Source organism: Cottoperca gobio, chromosome 11, assembly GCF_900634415.1.
Source record: "Cottoperca gobio chromosome 11, fCotGob3.1, whole genome shotgun sequence".
NCBI classification, from domain to species: domain Eukaryota; kingdom Metazoa; phylum Chordata; class Actinopteri; order Perciformes; family Bovichtidae; genus Cottoperca; species Cottoperca gobio.
In genome coordinates, this window is record NC_041365.1 from 7,277,475 (window position 1) to 7,294,576 (window position 17,102).

Genomic DNA, 17,102 nt, shown 5'->3' on the forward strand with positions numbered 1-17,102 from the left:
TGTTTTCTCCTGGATTATGTTTCTTTTTTACACAACAGAAATACATTTGTAATGAAAGTCTGCATCGGGAGGAGCTTGCGGGGGATTGCTGATATAAACAAACAAAAGGACTTTCACCCAGGAGACCAGTCTTCGTGTCCCTCATGAAACTAAAATACATTATTGACTTATTTTAATGTATGTAGAACATGCTTATTTCAAGCCAAGCCATGATCTTTTACAAAAAGGTAAAGTAGTTTTTGTTTTGTTTAAATTCACACCATTAACCACGTGTTTAAAACTGCGACCATAATACGGTAGGTTGTTTCCCTTAATTAAAATACAGTTTACCACTTGTTCCAAGAAAAGCTGCTGTACTGTAATGAGACCTACATTTAGTGTTCTTTTAAAATTAAGTCAGCATGTTGTGTCATGCCTTTACATACTCTGGCTTAATTGTTCCCTCCTTAAATCTCAGGTGTTGTTTAGCTGAGAACATTAAAGAAAAGCCCTTTGGCAAAGTCTGAAGCGAAGGCCTAAGGAGCAACACTACATCAAAGCTTTAACCCCATTCAGGTGTCGTGCCCCATCAATCCATTACATACACCCCTCCCCTCAGGATTTAAGAAATCCTCAAAATCTGTGGAGGGACTTTGGCTAAATGGAAAACTCCTATTAAATCTGAGTGATTGACATGTCATTGTGCCAAAAGAAGGTTTCAAGAACCAAACTAAAAAAACAAACAAACAATAGCTGTTGAGCCCGGCAATTAGTGGTTTTGTCATTTAATTGGTAGTCAGGGGAGGACTAGAAACGCATCCTATTGCACAAGGAACAGGACAAAGCATTCCTGCATTAGAGTGGATAAACTCTTCCCTAAGTCACAACTGAATGACAGGGATTTAGTTCAGTTTGACACACATAAAACTGCAAAGCGGCATTAAACAACACGATTAAAAGTCAAGTCTGACACGTCAAAGGAAGAGTTATTTCCTGTGTGGTTCTTGGGTGTGAATGCAATTCAGGGTGCTTTTCTTCCTCACTTGTGACTGAAGGCAGCTCTGTCATGCTTTCTAACCTGACCCAGTTAGTCAAACACAGGTTTATTTAGACACCAAACAGTAAGGCCTCTAACCCCAAGGCTAATCAACGAGCTCCAGAGTGGCAGTTGAAACTTCATCGTACCAAAACCTCTTCTCCTTTAAATCTGTGGAGTTTTGTAATGGACTTACAAGTAATACTCAACTATATTTTTGCTGCCATTTAGGATCTTCTACTGCGGCTTTCCCTCGGGACACACTACTCTCTTGTACTTTGCTTTTTCAGACTGTTTGCTACTCCACTGCCAACCACATGAGTACTGTAGCACAGCAAAATCAGGCCCCTTTCATTTACTCATAAAGAGAACGAAGGCGTTAAAGAGGCCATTGTGTTTATTTTGGTCTCAATGAAGCTGCTGTGCACTTTCACTGATATCTTTTTGTCATTTGATGTAGCCATTTTTTCTGAGAAATGTGCCCTGGGCATGTGTGTGGTGAAGTGTGATAACACGGGAAGAAAGCAGCGTTGTGTTTGTGTTAACATGTGTGTAAAAGCACTTAATGGCTCTGGCTGTAGTTTCTGTAACATCTGAATGGGATCGTTAAGGTCAGGCTGGTGTTGGTGCAGAGGTGATTTTGCAGAGGCTCATCGGGTACGACAAGCTGAGACTTTGTTTGCAGTACTTTTCTGTCGTCATACAGCATGCAACATTTCAAGATGCACGTTATTAATAGAATCTTTTTTTTCAAATTATTTTTATCTCTGCCATGGAGGGTTGTGTCTTCCGTTTAATTTATCTGTCAATTCATCAGAAGGATTACGGATAAACTACGCCCCCGATTTTCATGAAACTTAGTGGAAGGCTGGAGTATAGGCCGAAGAAGAACACATAACATTTTGGAGCAGATCTGAATCACGAGGCGGTTACACACACTATGTTTCACTTATGGAAACTGCCTTGACTGAGTTCTGCGCTCTCCGAGTGTTCTTCTAGTTTTTTATTGGTGTTCTGGATAAACTGTCCCTTTAATCCAGACGCAAATCACCCTACCTATTTACTGACTACCTCAGTATACACAGACCCCTGTGGTGGAATGTGTATATGTATGCGGGAACCACATTTCTAAATACAGAGGGTACTACTGGGTCAGCATGTGCTCCAATTTTCATGACCTGTCAAGTGTGAGTCCCTTTTCATGTTTCTGCAAAGTAACTGCTTTTTGCTTTGACTAAAAAGAGCGAGCACTGAGTGAGGCGGGAGTGAAGCTAAAACACATTGTTCCCACTGAGCAAAGCTAACCAAGGCTGTTTGCTAATTCATACGACCTGAACTGGACTCACTGAGAGTTTGAGTGAGAAGGAGAGGCAGGAAAAGGGAGGGAGTAAGTACACATGTGGCTGTGTATCCGCTCTGTTCAGGCACTCTGACATCTCTGCTGCCGGGCTAAAAGTAGTGCTCCTTTTGTCATAATTCAGTCTGAAATACAACAGCAACACATCGACAAGCTAGAGTAACCATGCTTTATGTAACATATTGTCTCTGGGAGTGCAGAGGTGACAGCAGATACATCTTACTCCCTTTTTATTACAGTAACTCTCAGGACAGTGCCACATTTGCGTTATGCTTGTAGCCGTAATAATTCAAAATGTGATGCTGGTTACTTGCTTTATAGCCTCTTGTCTTCATCTTTCATTTAATATTTTATTTTAAGCATTTTACTACTAGCTATTTTTACACTGCCAATACCATTGAACACCTTTTATGACGAATGTTGGTCGGTATCCAAACTGAAATATCTCAGCAACCGTTGGAAGGATTGCCATGAAATATTGTACACACATTCATGGTGTCATTGGTGAGCCCCTGAGTTTTCATCTAGCGCCACCAAAAGGTCAAAGTTTTCACTTTTCCACTGGAATATCTCGGCATCTATAATATTGATTGGAGTGAAATATTTCAACAAATAATTGGATGGACTGTCGTGACGTTTTGCATAGACATTCATGTCTCTCGCAGGATGAATTGTAATGACTTTGATGATCCTTTAACTTTTCTTGTGCCAAAATCAGGTCAAAAATTCAATTTGTCCAATACTTTGGTTTATGACCAAATGCCTGCAAAACTAATGGCTTCTCATCAGCCTCAGCTGTACTCTATGCAACAATTAGAGAAAAGCCAAAAAATAATCGTGAATCTATTTCCTCCCTCTGTGCTCATCTGGCGACCTCTTTAGATTCATCTTGTGACCCCTTGTGGGGGACTGTTGCAAAATGCCACATCCCACACTTCAAGATGAGTTCATTGAACACTGAATTCTAATTTTGTGGGTAAAAAAGCTCAAAGATTTGCAAACCCACAACTAATGATGAAACTAATGGTTTACAAAGAAAATAGGTCAGTGGTACATTTGCATTCAGCACCAATAAGAATGAAACACTTGAATATTCAACACAAAACACACAGTATACTTTATAACCCAAAGAGCTAATTAGAACATAAAATATAAGTGATTCATATTCTGCAACCTTCAGCTGCATCTGTGAATAAACACATTGATGCCTGCTGGCCAACCTCCAATTGAATCTGTTCACTGTGATTGGCTGGTTTGTTACAGAGAGTCATCTGGCTGCATACCTCCTGGCTGTATTGTTCAAAGGGAACGTCACATTACCATCGTTGTATCTCAGTCAGAAGTGGGTCAGTGGAGGCATTAACATACATTACACACCAAATGATGCAATATGTGGGAATATCCTCCTGCTCACTGTCCACTCATCATAAGTGGAGCAGCCGCATAGCACTTAGAGCCTGTATGGAGGTTAAATATGTCTTAATAAATTGTACACAATGCAAGCATTTGGCGTGCAATTAAACACTTCTATAAGCAGTTTAAAAGATGCATGTTTGTGTGTTACACAATTGGTTTAAATAAGTAATCAACCATTTTGAAACTGGTGTTTGTGTGTGGACTCCCGTTTTGAAGCCCCGAGTTTGGTATTTTGGCTGTCACTAACAAGGTTGGAGCAAAGTACAACAAAATGCTGAATGAGACATTTTTAGGTGACCTAGATGTTACAATTAACTTTCATGAACTGAAAACACACTGTGAAAGGATTAAAGTTGTAAGACGAAAACAAGGAGCGCACCCAAACTGAACAACATCGTGGTAGTGACCTGTCACTGCTTTATCATCTATTTTACTCTAAAAGGGACCATACTTTACAAAATAAACATCACGCTGTGTTGAAGAAGACATGAAACTAACGATTGAGAACATAAACTTGTCAGGAAAATGTTTACTGAGGTAATAAATCAAGTGTGAAGTATCTCATAGACTTCTATGCAACCAGAGTAGTCGCCCCCTGCTGGCCATTAGAAAGAATGCAGATTTAAGGCACTTCCACATTGCTTTCACTTTTCAGACCCGGAGGTTGCCGCTTGGTTTCAAAGGGCTGGAGGAAGATTCATCGGAGTTAAATGAATAGTTTGATATTATAGGAAATACATATTGGCAGAGAATTTTAATATATGGCTACTGCCAGCAGCCTGTTAGCTTAGCTTAGCATAAAGACTAGGAAACAGTTAGCCTGGCTGTAAAGTAGTAACACAATCTACCTCAGAAATTGTCCAACAACCAGAAGGGAATCAGAAAGTTACTGTAAAATATCTGAGGGTTTGGGGTTGAAAAGAAGTGAGTTTATCAGACCTCTGCAGCTCACTCATCATCTCCGGTACAACAGACTGAACTGTTGGTGGTTGAGTTGCATTGTGGGAAATGTAGACGCCAGGTGGGATAAAAAACATCTCTGGTTCTGCCACATCAATTTTTTAACTCGAGTCCAACAATGTTATAAAAGTGAAATGCTAAATTGGTGGAGTACTCTGTTAAACTCAGAAAACATTATACTGTATGATACACAGAGTGACATGATAAGTGCTAAGCCAATCTATGAAGCATCATTATCCATAATGCTTTTGCCACATTCCTGGTCAGAGATCATTTTTAATGCAAAAACACTAAACACCAGTCAATTATTATACAAGCTGACAGCACCTGACCCTTTCCTTCTCTTCTCTTCTGCTCATCACTCCTACAGGATCCAACGTAGGTTATGATTACTCACACAAAGTGTGTGTTGAAAAGATTTTCTTGTGGTGCATAATGCTTGCTCAAAACATCTGCCTGTTACACAAGAACGCCCACACTGCAGAAGGCATGGCTGCTTTTAGCTTTCTAAAAAAGGGTAAAAGTTGAAAAATCGATAAACAAACTCTGCACAGAGCTCCTGCAAAGTGGAACTGGAGAAGGAAAGCATGAAGTTATCACTAGTCAAAGATCGCTTACACTGACTAATTATTATAATCACTGCAACCACTGAATATGACTTTAACTAGCGGCATACTGAAGCGTTTCTTCCTCTAAATAAACACATTTTTGCCGGTAACCTTTTAGCAACAGTGTGTATCAGAGCTTACTCAACCATGTAGCAAACAACCCCACCTACGCAACTGAAGAGATCCCTCTGGGCCACACTTCAACCATCACTTTTACCCTCTTCTTAACCCCGAACTCAACCACAAGTCACAAACCAACCAATCTGACCTTGCTGCGATCCTCAAACAGCCGTTTCAGCCCTGCAGCCTACCTGTAAACTCACGCCTGCTTCCACACTTCACAACTGACTCTTGGCAAACCTTACCGTCTTGGAAGAAGACATCCTCCGCTTCTTCGCACATCATCTCATCCAGGTCATCCTCCGCAATATCGGTCATAGCCATCACTATTCTTCTTCTTCTCCCTCTCGTTTCCCTCGGCTGACTAATCGGAGCTTCAGATAGAGTGACTGGGCTGTAAAATTGAATCAACGCCGGCTCGGCCTCTTCGCTTTAGGCGACAGTCCGATCCCTGGCAGGCTCCTCACTCGAGTAGCAGAGGACCGGGACTGAGCTGAGATTCAGTGTGTGTGTGAATGTATAAGTGCAAGGTGAGGTGTATGTGTGTGTGTGTGTGTGTGAGAGAGAGAGAGGACTCCCAGCGACCTTCATTAAGTTTCAGCAGCAGTGCTGATTTCATAATATCCTGTGCAATGCTGAAGTGAGAGTGTGCTGTTTGGAGAGCACTTGTATGAGTAAGTGTGAGTAAGTGTGCGCATGTGTGTGTGTGTGTGTGTGTGTGTGTACTGTACGGGTGTTCAGTGGTGTGTGCATGCGTGTTGCCATATGCACAGTATGGCGCTCTAGAATGAGTCAGCCTGAGTGGTGATTAACAGGAATAATTAGATTCTATATTTTGAGCCAGCAAGGACATAAAAAAAAAAACGTGTTAGTTTGTGTGTTTGTGACATGGAGTGTGAGCTCTCCTTTTCATTCCTTCACAGCTCGCTAGGAATCATGGGACCACACTGATTGCTCTCTCTATTTTTTCACTTGGCCCACATCGAGGGGGCCTCAGCAGAGTTGATAACGTCTGCTGTTGCTGAAAGTCTCCATGGTGCCGCTCTGGAAGCAGCGAATAAACACACGCACACGCACACGCACACGCACACGACACTGTGGGAGGTTCTGTTTATATCTCTCGTATAATAATTGTTTTTACATTGGTAAAGTCATTCGAGTCAAAGAGCTTCAGTAGGCATCTGTGTTTTCGAAAAATAAATATGAGGCAAAATATTTTGGCTCATATTTATTGAAAAGTATTTATTAAAAAGTATTTTTTTTTTTAAATAGTTGTTATAGAAAGTTCATTCTTGCCCGGGGAAACATATTTGGTTTATATGTATCCTTCAGATAAAGTTTAAATGTAATGTAATGCACAAAGACAAAGTACAACTGGCTGATAAGATCGTCATCAGAATTAAATCAAATGATCATTAGCTGACTTTTAACACATTACCATTATAAACTTATTCAATTAAATATCTTATTCATCTCAAAATATATAAATATATTGAACTCGGAACTTGGAATACAGACTGTGCTTATTTATGGCAATAACACATAACTTGGCTCCCACAGTAGCAATGCTGCATATATCTTGAACATATAACGAGTCACTGGGACATGTTTGATGATCTGGGCGCCCAAAGAAAATTGGGTGTAACTTGTGAACTAAACTAACCCCAAAATGTTGTCACGTGTAATGACAGTCATGGGCAGGACGGCTCTACTGTGAAATAGTTTTAATCCAAATTTTGAAGAGTTTTGCAGCATGCACAGGAGGCCCCTTCCCAGTTCTTCTCAAGCATGTCATGTCCACGCCCAAATTACTGGTACTATGAAGTCTGGTCTCATCTTTTGGAAGTAAAAAAAACCTTACAGAATTGTGTCCTCTGTCTTACAACGTGCCTCCATCTGTGTTCACTGTGCAGTTTCTCTGACTCGCACATCATTTTCATAAACCCATTTCTCAACCAAAATAGAAACGTCAAGTCAATTTATTATCACTTTTCCTTCAGACTTCCTCTCCCCTGCCAACGCCTCGCTTTAAGGCCAAAGCTTAAGGGAACGAACATGGAGCTAAAACTCACCGAGGCAAGTCCAGACAATTTAGAAACATCACATCTATCAGGAGGTGGGATGTGGGGTCTGAAGAACATGTGACTGAACGTTGCTTTGCTGTAACTTGTTTGGTTAACAGTGATGTTCATAAATGTATAGGACCAGAGGATTTCTTATTTGTCTGAGGTCATTGAGGATGTGAGAAATAGGCGTTTCGATTATGTGTGTTAGAGATGCAGTGTGTGCACGTTATTCTGCGATTAGGCTTTTAAAAGAGGAAGTAAAAATAACAGTCACTTCTTAGCTGACGAGGGTACTTTTAGTCACCAGAGAGGAGCTCCACTGCTAAAAGCTTCTCATTCGGTCAGTGACAATGGTGATTTAGTTCAGTTAAATTTCTTTTTTTTTTTTTTTTTTTTTAAAAGGTACATTTTTGTTTGTACATGTACTAATTATTATTATTACAAAAAGGAGAATCATGCAAACTGAATAAAACAATCCTATAATCAACTCTAAGTTATTTATAATGCAAAAAAAGCCTGAAGTACGGGTCCAAGATTCTCCAGTATAACATTGTACACTGAGTATCCTCCAGTTTGTAGTTCAAATTGTGAAATGAAATGTGACAGAAATGTTTCCGTATTTTCTCACACACACACACACACACACACACACACACACACACACACCTTCCTGAGGAGCAACTTTCCCAGCAGCAACGGGAAATGCTGAAAGTGGTGAAATAAACTGCATAAACAGAACAAACTAGAAGCATGAAGATGCAGAATAACCACACAAACTACTTGCAAACACTGAATTTAAATTTACACTAAAATATTCTCGAACCTATTTGGTGGTTCACAGCAGACAGCAGGGATATTTTGACTTGGTGCTGTGATGCTAGAAACACGATGTGAGAAATGGAGAAACACCGGTCATGCAGGCGAGTAAACAGAAAGCACACTCGCATACAGAACCCTGACACATAGCAAAGCAAAGCACACTGTCTTATGCCGATACGTCCCACTCCCATCTGTTCACTGCTATAATCATCACATGTTCTGGTGACTGTGTCATGATATATGTGCAAAGCATTACTATGATTTAACCAAGAGTTATTCTCAGCAACTTGCATTCAGTTATAAAAAAAAGTTCCAAATCTGAGCATTCACAGACGTTTCAACTACTTTTTTTTCTTACTCTCAGCAGCAGCTTCTGACTATGAGCTACTTTACAGGCAGCAGTGCCAGAAAACAGGGTCACATTTTGGGCTGAATTTGCCTTGCTGCATGTCAATGACTGGATACATTGTTGTCACCAGCAGAGAAAACCCCCTGCTTTGGGAAATGCAAACGCATGCTGCTGGGATGCAAACATACAATGCCACAGACACACGTCCATATAACAATTCTCAACAATGCCACCAAAACAACACACACACACACACACACACACTACTCCGGCATTGCAAAGAGTAGCACAATCAGACCCGCTCGGTACAATGGTGTTGTTTGAATGGGGTCAAACAATGGAGCTCTTTGGCATCTGAATCGAGCCAGATGATGAGTATCCCAGGAGGCTGAATAGGCGGTTTCAGCCTCCTACACACTCGCTCTGGCCCTGATAATATGCATCAGTGCGCCGCCTCTTACTGTGGACTAAAATATCCGTTATTAGCAAGAAACCAGCAACTCATTAGCATCCAGGCTAATTCTATGGGGCTAGCTAATTTGCAAGTAGGCTACACAGCCTCTTTCACAGATGCTAAAATGGCCATGAAAAAACTAGGAAATAAAGTAATTAGCATAAGACGACAGTATTCCTACATTAAAAATGTAGAGCTTCTGACAATATTTACAGTCAACTCTTCTGGAGTAGCTGGAAGACTCGTAAAACCACAACATACAGTACAAGGAACATCCGATCAATCTAGCTTAGAAAACTCAACCTTTTTTTTTTAATAATCCTTCCCTGATTTAACATCAGATCACCTTTAGAAAGAAATTTGGGCGACTGCATGAAAAAGATGTTATTCATGCTAGCAGTTTCACTCCTGGGCTGTAGCTACTATTGAGGTCACTGAGTTCATGTCCTGGATTCTTTCTGGAAATGTGGGGCTTTTGGTAACGTGGGGGTATTTTAAATAACATTGTTAGATATTTAATAATACACTTTCTTTTTTTATTCAGGGAATATTTAAATTTGGCTAAATTTTGTTACACAGAAAATAAATATATTCATTAATTTTACCAGTGGGGTTACATTTCTAGCAGTTTAAACAAAACTTAACCAAACATTTATTTAGATTTGTCATGTTGGAAAATGAAAATTACAGACGATGTCATTTAGCAGTTAATTCAATATGGTCCCAAGATGTTAAAAGACAAAGAAAACACATCAAAACACAAGCTTAAAATAAAAAACTTCACAAAAAACGCCTGAAATCCAAAAATACGTCAACACAATTTAAGAGAAATAAAAAAAGAACTCCCACAACAAAAATCAATGACAGCTAAAATAACATGTTATTGCAGATTTCACTATAAATCTGTTTGTCTGTTCCAAAGAAAAGACCTGACTCCTATAAACCCCTCTCACATCTAAAAGACTTAATGTGTTTGGAAGGCTAATATAAAAAGAAACTGTGAAACAACAAAACTATAAACATGTGCGAATGAAGAGGAACAGGATACTGTTGCAACACGAAAAGCCAATTTATATCCTGTGGAAACTGGATTTCCGAGTTCAGGGAACTTGAGTAAAAGCGTGTTGTAAAAGCGTGTTGTAAAAGCGTGTTGTAACAGCGCGTCACCCCGGACTGTTAAGAGATATCAATGCACGGAGAGGCGGGTAGATGGGAAAACTGCAGGAAAAAGTTCATTGATGTCAGAGTGACTTCCTCTGCCAAACCCTGACAGAAAGGTATAAGTCTAAGGTGATGGATAAGGAGGGCGGACAGACACACACTGTAATTCCCACAAACTACTGAGAGTGAGTCAGCGAGGATGGAAAACAGACAGACGGGTAAAAAACGAGACTTCTTTTCTTCTTTCCTCTCCCATCGTTCCCTACACCCAGGCCTCTGCCTCTTTTTCTCTCCCTCTAAGAAGGATGACAAAATGGGATGATTGTGAATGGGCGCCTGGTTACCCTGGTTACAATAATGAGGGCATTGCGTGGTAAATCCAATTTGTTCTGGCACTCATTGAGGTGAGAGTTAGTTTTCTGCGTGTGACACGCTCGGGCTCCTTGTGTCTTGATGGAGGATGACCACAATGAACCATACTGTAGCCCTTCATGCACATACTCATGCATGTAAACACACCCACTTGAAGACACGCACAGACTCGCACATCTTTTCTAGGTCTCTACTACTAATGAAAGAAACAACAACAACAAACTGGAGATCACACAGAGGATCTTGACGCTTCGTTCCTGCAGGAAGTCAAAGTGCAGGGCATAATCACACTAAACACACAAGCATGTAAAACCTAAACTATACAAATCTTAGACACGAGAATGGATAGAAAGAATAAAAACTGAGAGCCGCTGCATAAAACACAAAATTAATCGGAATTGAAAACGGTTTTGATTCAAACTTCAGTTTCTTAGCAGCATCCACTGATATTATTCAGGCAAACACCACCTGGACAAACAGGCGGCCTGTTATTGTTTGAATATACTGCCTGGTTTAGTGTGCAGTAGGAAGCATGGTAAGATGAAAGGAAAACAGTCAACGTTATGTTAATAAAAGCAGGAACAACTAGTACATATACCTACTGTAAGCATACGGATATCGTTTCATCTTTATATGGTTGTACGTCCCGACTCTGCGGTACATTGCGATAAAGATCCCAGCAGACTCCTTCTTGTCAGTGTGAAGCCTACAGTACAACTCCTTTTGTGCTGTCACCAATTTCTATTCCTGTGCTCTCTCCCTGTCTCTCCCTGTCTCTATTGTATTTTGTCTTCCTCAGTTCCACAATTGGATCCTTTTCTCTCTCTCGCTGTTTTACTCTTTGCATTTCTGTCTCCGTCCCAGAGTGCACAGAGGGCATCAGACAATGGCAGCAATACAGCCGCCGCACGCCAGCTGTGCAGACTGGTACCACCGAGATGGCAGTGCCCATGTTGTGCCCTGCTGCTGCCGGCTACACCTGAAGGGAAGAGATAACAGGCAGCTGAAGCACTCAACCAAATGAACCAGCAGGCCACGGCCTTATCTCTGCTCATTTGTCTCTCACCCTCGGTATCAAACTTACACAAGACAATCTGAAGTAAAGTGCTTTTAAATGTTTAGATCTGGTGTTAATAGGATGGATTTGTTGATTATAGTTTTTACAGGTGGTGTAATTGACTGTTGGCTAAACACCACCCATCAATCCAATGAGGAGGCTGCGTGCGTTGGTGTCCAGCAGTACAAGTGACATTCTCCTGGCCTTTCAAATGCCAAAACTGCAGAAGTGTAAAGAACAGATTTAATGTGATTCATGCATTTATCTGCTCTTAAATAAGCTGTAATCATTAGTGTATCTGGATAACTAGCTTACAGTACAGTTGTAAACAAGAGTCACAAAGAGCACATCGTTTTATATTTTTTAGTTTCTAGCTAGCTACAGCTGATCCAATTTGCCAGCAACAGTTTCACATGACAAACATTACTTTGGTCGGAGACAAATGAGAAGCTGCCTTTGTGTACCTACGTATGTTTGAAATTGCGAACCTATTGTTTCACAAATTACTAAGAATTTGGAGGGGTGAATCTTCCAATATTATCTGCCTGGCAAACGTAACAGCAACTCAGAGCGTATGAAAGTACACACATGAAATCATCTTGTTATAACTGAGTGCATTGCTTCTGAGTCAATATTCAAGAAGTTCATTTAATATTGCATAATCTATTTTTTGACAGGGATACATGTTCCTGTTGGGGAGATCCAGAAGCCCAATGAGGAGGGGTGCAGCAGGGTGGGGCAATAGAGTGGTAAGAACTTTGAAAACCACAGTTTCCTTTCCCACGCCCCCCAGCACATCACCTCCAACACACATGAGAGCCAACACCTGTCGGCTACAAGGGGAAGTCAACTTTCAAAACTATAAAACACAGGCACTTGATGCAATGAACTCTACATGGGTGGTATTACCCGACTATATGACCTTCACTTTTATTGTTTGAGCTGCAAAACGCGTGGCATGATGTGCTGTAGACATGTAGCACTAGTATGTACACACTTATAATCAAACATCTGGATTCAAGCAATAGAGTGAGCAAGTTTTCATTCATTCATACATTTAAACAAATTCTTCCATGGTAACAGGAAGGAAGAATATCACAACACAGCTTCTGAGAAATAGGGTGTGGACGTGGAAGGAAGCTTGGGTAATAGTGTGTAAAATAACATTAAGAGCCAATTGCAGCTGTTGTTCTCTGAGAGTACAACAGAGTGCACATGTGCCACAGCAGTCATGAAGGATATCACAGTAAGGAATTGGGTGGAGGATTTATTCAGAGTCGGAGGATGACAGAACTGGTCACTGAAACTAAGTGTTACACATGTACAGAAGCCTTTCTGCCCCGATGGCCAGAGGAGCAGAGGCAGTGTGAGCTGGGCTGGAAACTGTAGTGACAGCTCATCATTGCGCATGAGGGCATTTAAAAAAACAAACATCTAAAAGACCTCTGTATGTGTGTATGCGAGTGTGCTTTCCCAGTGTCTGGCTTTGCATTTCAGAATAATGACATCTGCCATGACTACACATCTGTCATTCTCCCTGGAGTATGAAGATGTACTAGTTACACCAACCTTACACGACCTACATACATCTACACGTTTTGTCTAATAGCAATTTGTTCCCGAGACAGGTTTTTATTTGTATTAAAGCAGCTATTTTTAGAAATGCCATGGAAATCCTTATATGAAATAATGATGCATCACACTTATCACAAAGAAATGCATATGTTATATGCTAAGGATGGGTATGAGTTAAACATGTTTTAAACTGTTTCCAATACAATCCCCTGTGTTTTGAAAGTATATGTCACGTTTATGAATATAAGCATGTTTTTCCTACAAAAGCCATTATTCTTTTTAAAAAGGGGAACTCAAACAAGATTTTAAAAAGCATGGTCAAAGCAAACGCAGCAGACCCTGACTTATGGTCCAAAGTATGGGTCAAGATGAAGTCTAGATCCTACATTTCCCATAATGCACCCAATAGCTCATATTTGTTAAACCCTCCCTGTCTGGCATCTTTCAAACTCAATGTCCCCGGTAACGCAGGCTTTCTTTTAGAAATGTGTGGTCTCCAAACTCAAGCTGAGATGACACTTATGACATCACTATGGATATTATCAGGGTTATTTTTCATCAGAGCCACTAATGACATTATATAACTGATTAGGCAGGTAAAGTCATACTCCCCATAAAGAGTCAACTATACAAATAAACTTCTCAAATGCATACACAAAGCCGTTATCAAAGCACCTTATTTTTTATAAAAGACTTTGAGTGACTAAAGATCAGTCTCAAATGAAGATGTTTTGAATAAATAATAAGTAAATAAGACTAATCTGACGAAGCGAACAGCCTTCAATATTTAAACATTTGCATGCGAAGGACACAGTTTGTTGGTACTTACAAAGTACTAAGGTTTGACAGCCAGCCATATTTGTTGAAGCCAATATATTTACATTTTGTTAAAATAAATACATTTCTTTCTGAGAGAGACAGAGACTCTCCCACAGCATCGGAGAGTCGAATCAAGTCCGTCTTTCCGGTTCATCAGCATTTGAATGTTTCTTCTCATTGGTGAAGCCAGCATGGCTTTAACTAAGGCCAGCAACTCGCACGCAAGAACACACACACAATTATGTTCATCTGGCATCCTTCTGAGGGGAATGGACACTCAATAAAGCCACATCCTGGCCACCATGAAAACCCAGGAGTTCTACGGAGAAGCACAAAGAAGAAACTGGCAACCCGGTCCAAACCCACTGACATGGGAACTATGAGCTCATGAGCCAGTGTTGCCATATACTCAGAGGATGCCAAATCTTCCAGCCTTGGCCTTGAGACGCTGACACTTTTTTATCAGTCAGCATTATGCTATTCAACAAAAACTTCTCATTTGAGTCCCTATGAATGGAGTGAAACGATGAGAGGGGGGGGGGGGGGGGGGGGGGGGGGGTTGGTGTCTGATAGCAACATGTCTGAAGAACTGACAGAAAGTGATGATCTGGCAAGTACACAATAAATCCTGAGACAAGAACTTGGACACCCTTTGAAAAGAAGAGGAGACAGAGCCAACAGAGATTGAGAAAAGAAAGAGATTGGATTAAGTTATTTTATGTATTAAAAATGTAGTGACAATTTGTCCCGCAATGCTACAGATGAAATGCATCTTCTCTTTTTATAGCAGTGGTGGGATATTAAAAAGAAATGCCTGGATGAAAAAGATAAACAACCTCATCTGCTCATTGTATTCATCAAAGCATATTTTTCCAGCATTTTCCAGATATTGACCGTGCTGTGTTTCTCCATCATGAAGCGCTTTCAAAGTGTTTTCTTTCAAACATTGCACCTTGTGAGTCATCATGAGAGAGGCTTATTGAACACAACAGCCAGAAGACAAGGTCAGCCTGAACTTACCTCTGGATTGTAACAACAACAAGTTACTTTGTCGATTCTATTTGCTCTTTCCATTATACAGACATGTCAGAGGTCAGGCCCGGCTACAGTGCAGCCGGGGGCTGGCCGGTACTCAGTGTGACATGGTGCTTCAGCAGTGTAGGCTGTAGAATACTTGATTCTGAACTCTCCCAGCATTAAGTACATTTCCTACATCGTCTTTTTATGCTAATTTTCAATTTGCGCATAAAAAACATGAGTGAAAAAAGAAAAGAGTCAAAATATCAGAAAGAGTTTTTATGCTTTTTACTCTACTGTTTTGGTTTCCATCATCGCTCTAATGATGTAGCTTTTTGCCTCAGCAGGCAGCTGTTTTCAAAGACAAAGCTCTGATAAACCCACTGTCCAGCACCAAATGGCAGCCAGACCAAGTTATCGACTAGCTTGTGAACATAGTGGAGCATTCAGGAGCCAGATATTCCCCTCAGGAGTTGGTGGAGACCAAAACAAAGCTAAAGAAAGTGAATATTGAGCACTGACATGCTAGCTATATAAACCTAAAAAGTGATACATCAGGGTCGTGTTTTTAATTTGTTTCCACTTCCCCCATAAGGTTTCGTTTTTACAGCTCAGTTCACAAATTAAGCGAAAAATAGCTTTAGTTATTGATATGTAGCCATGCTGGTCATTTTAGTTATATTTGTCCATCTGTCTTAGACATCTCTTCATTTTAAATTGCTCTTCACCATAAATCAAATTCACCTTCACATTATTGGGACAGTAGCAGAAATCTCAGAGACAGGTGAACAAATAAAAGCAAAACTATCTGCATGGCTTGATACAGTGGATAACAGGAGAACATTCTACATGTACGAGTACGAGATCAGTGACTGAGAATAATGGAAGACTTCCTGTGAAACACAAATATAAATCAGCGCTACAGCAGAATGAAACATGTACAACACGTGCCCCTCTTTGGAAAATGTAGGCAGAGTTTTATTTTGTTCTCCCTTCTCTCTGTCTCTCTTTTTCCATTAGTCTTTCTCTCTGTGTTCACAAGCAGCCCACGCAGCAGCCCTGCTTGTTGACTTTATTGTGTGAAATTACAGAGAAAGGGCCAACACGGATCCACACTCGCATGTGCCCCGAACGCTTGTGAATTTAATTCTCTTCAGGGTGAGAGAGTTGGAGAAACATGCAGATAAGCAGGTGCAGAGAGAAGAAAGAGAGAGAAAAGGAGTAGTGTGAGAGAGAAATTAAGGTAATGAGGGGGGGAAAAAAAGAGGGAAAGAAAGTATGAGTGAGCAGCGAGAGAGAATCATCAGCTCCAGCTGACAACTGGAAAATGAGCCGAGGCAATATGTAATCTCCTCTGATGTAGTTTTACCTCCCAACGCCGCCTCCTGCATCAGTGGCAGCAGAGGCTACAGTAGTGAGAGAGGAGGCGCGTTGCTATGGAGTGGGAAGATTTTCAGAGAGTGAGCACCATTACAAATGTGGTTGGAGAGGAGAGGCAGGGGGGTAATGAAGATCAGGACAGAGGGACGTCGCAGGGCACGACGACGATAAGTGAGAAGAGAGGCTGAAGGAGAGAAGAGAAAGAAAGCAATAAAGCAAATGCATCAAGGGCAGAGGTGAGGGACAGAGGTGCAGAAAAGAGAGGGGGGGACAACAACAGAATAAAGGAGAAGATAAATGAGTAGACAGGGCATAGAAACAGAACAATACAATCTGGTAAAGTGTTTCGTTTTAACCACCTCCATTATGGCCTCAGCTCCATTTAAAGTAAAAAGAAAAAAGGCCTGACAGATAATTAACGAGACAGTTTTCTCTCTGCACGCGCATCTCGTCAGAAGAAAGCGACCGTTTCTCTTTTTCAGCCTCTGCATTATTCATAAAATGAAGTAGCACTTTGCCCTCAGCGTGGTTCTAGAAACAGGAAGAAGAAATTGCAA

At 40.8% G+C, this 17,102-nt stretch overlaps 1 protein-coding gene across 1 annotated transcript in view; it reads right to left on the minus strand.

Moving 5' to 3' along the window:
- The window catches only part of ripor2 (RHO family interacting cell polarization regulator 2), a 60,448-nt gene extending 54,346 nt beyond the window's left edge, over positions 1-6,102 (minus strand). The window contains 1 exon segment of the mRNA XM_029443903.1: positions 5,722-6,102. Coding sequence (XP_029299763.1) covers positions 5,722-5,800 — 79 coding nt within the window. The 5' untranslated portion in view covers positions 5,801-6,102.
- Between the last annotated feature and the right edge of the window lie 11,000 nt (positions 6,103-17,102).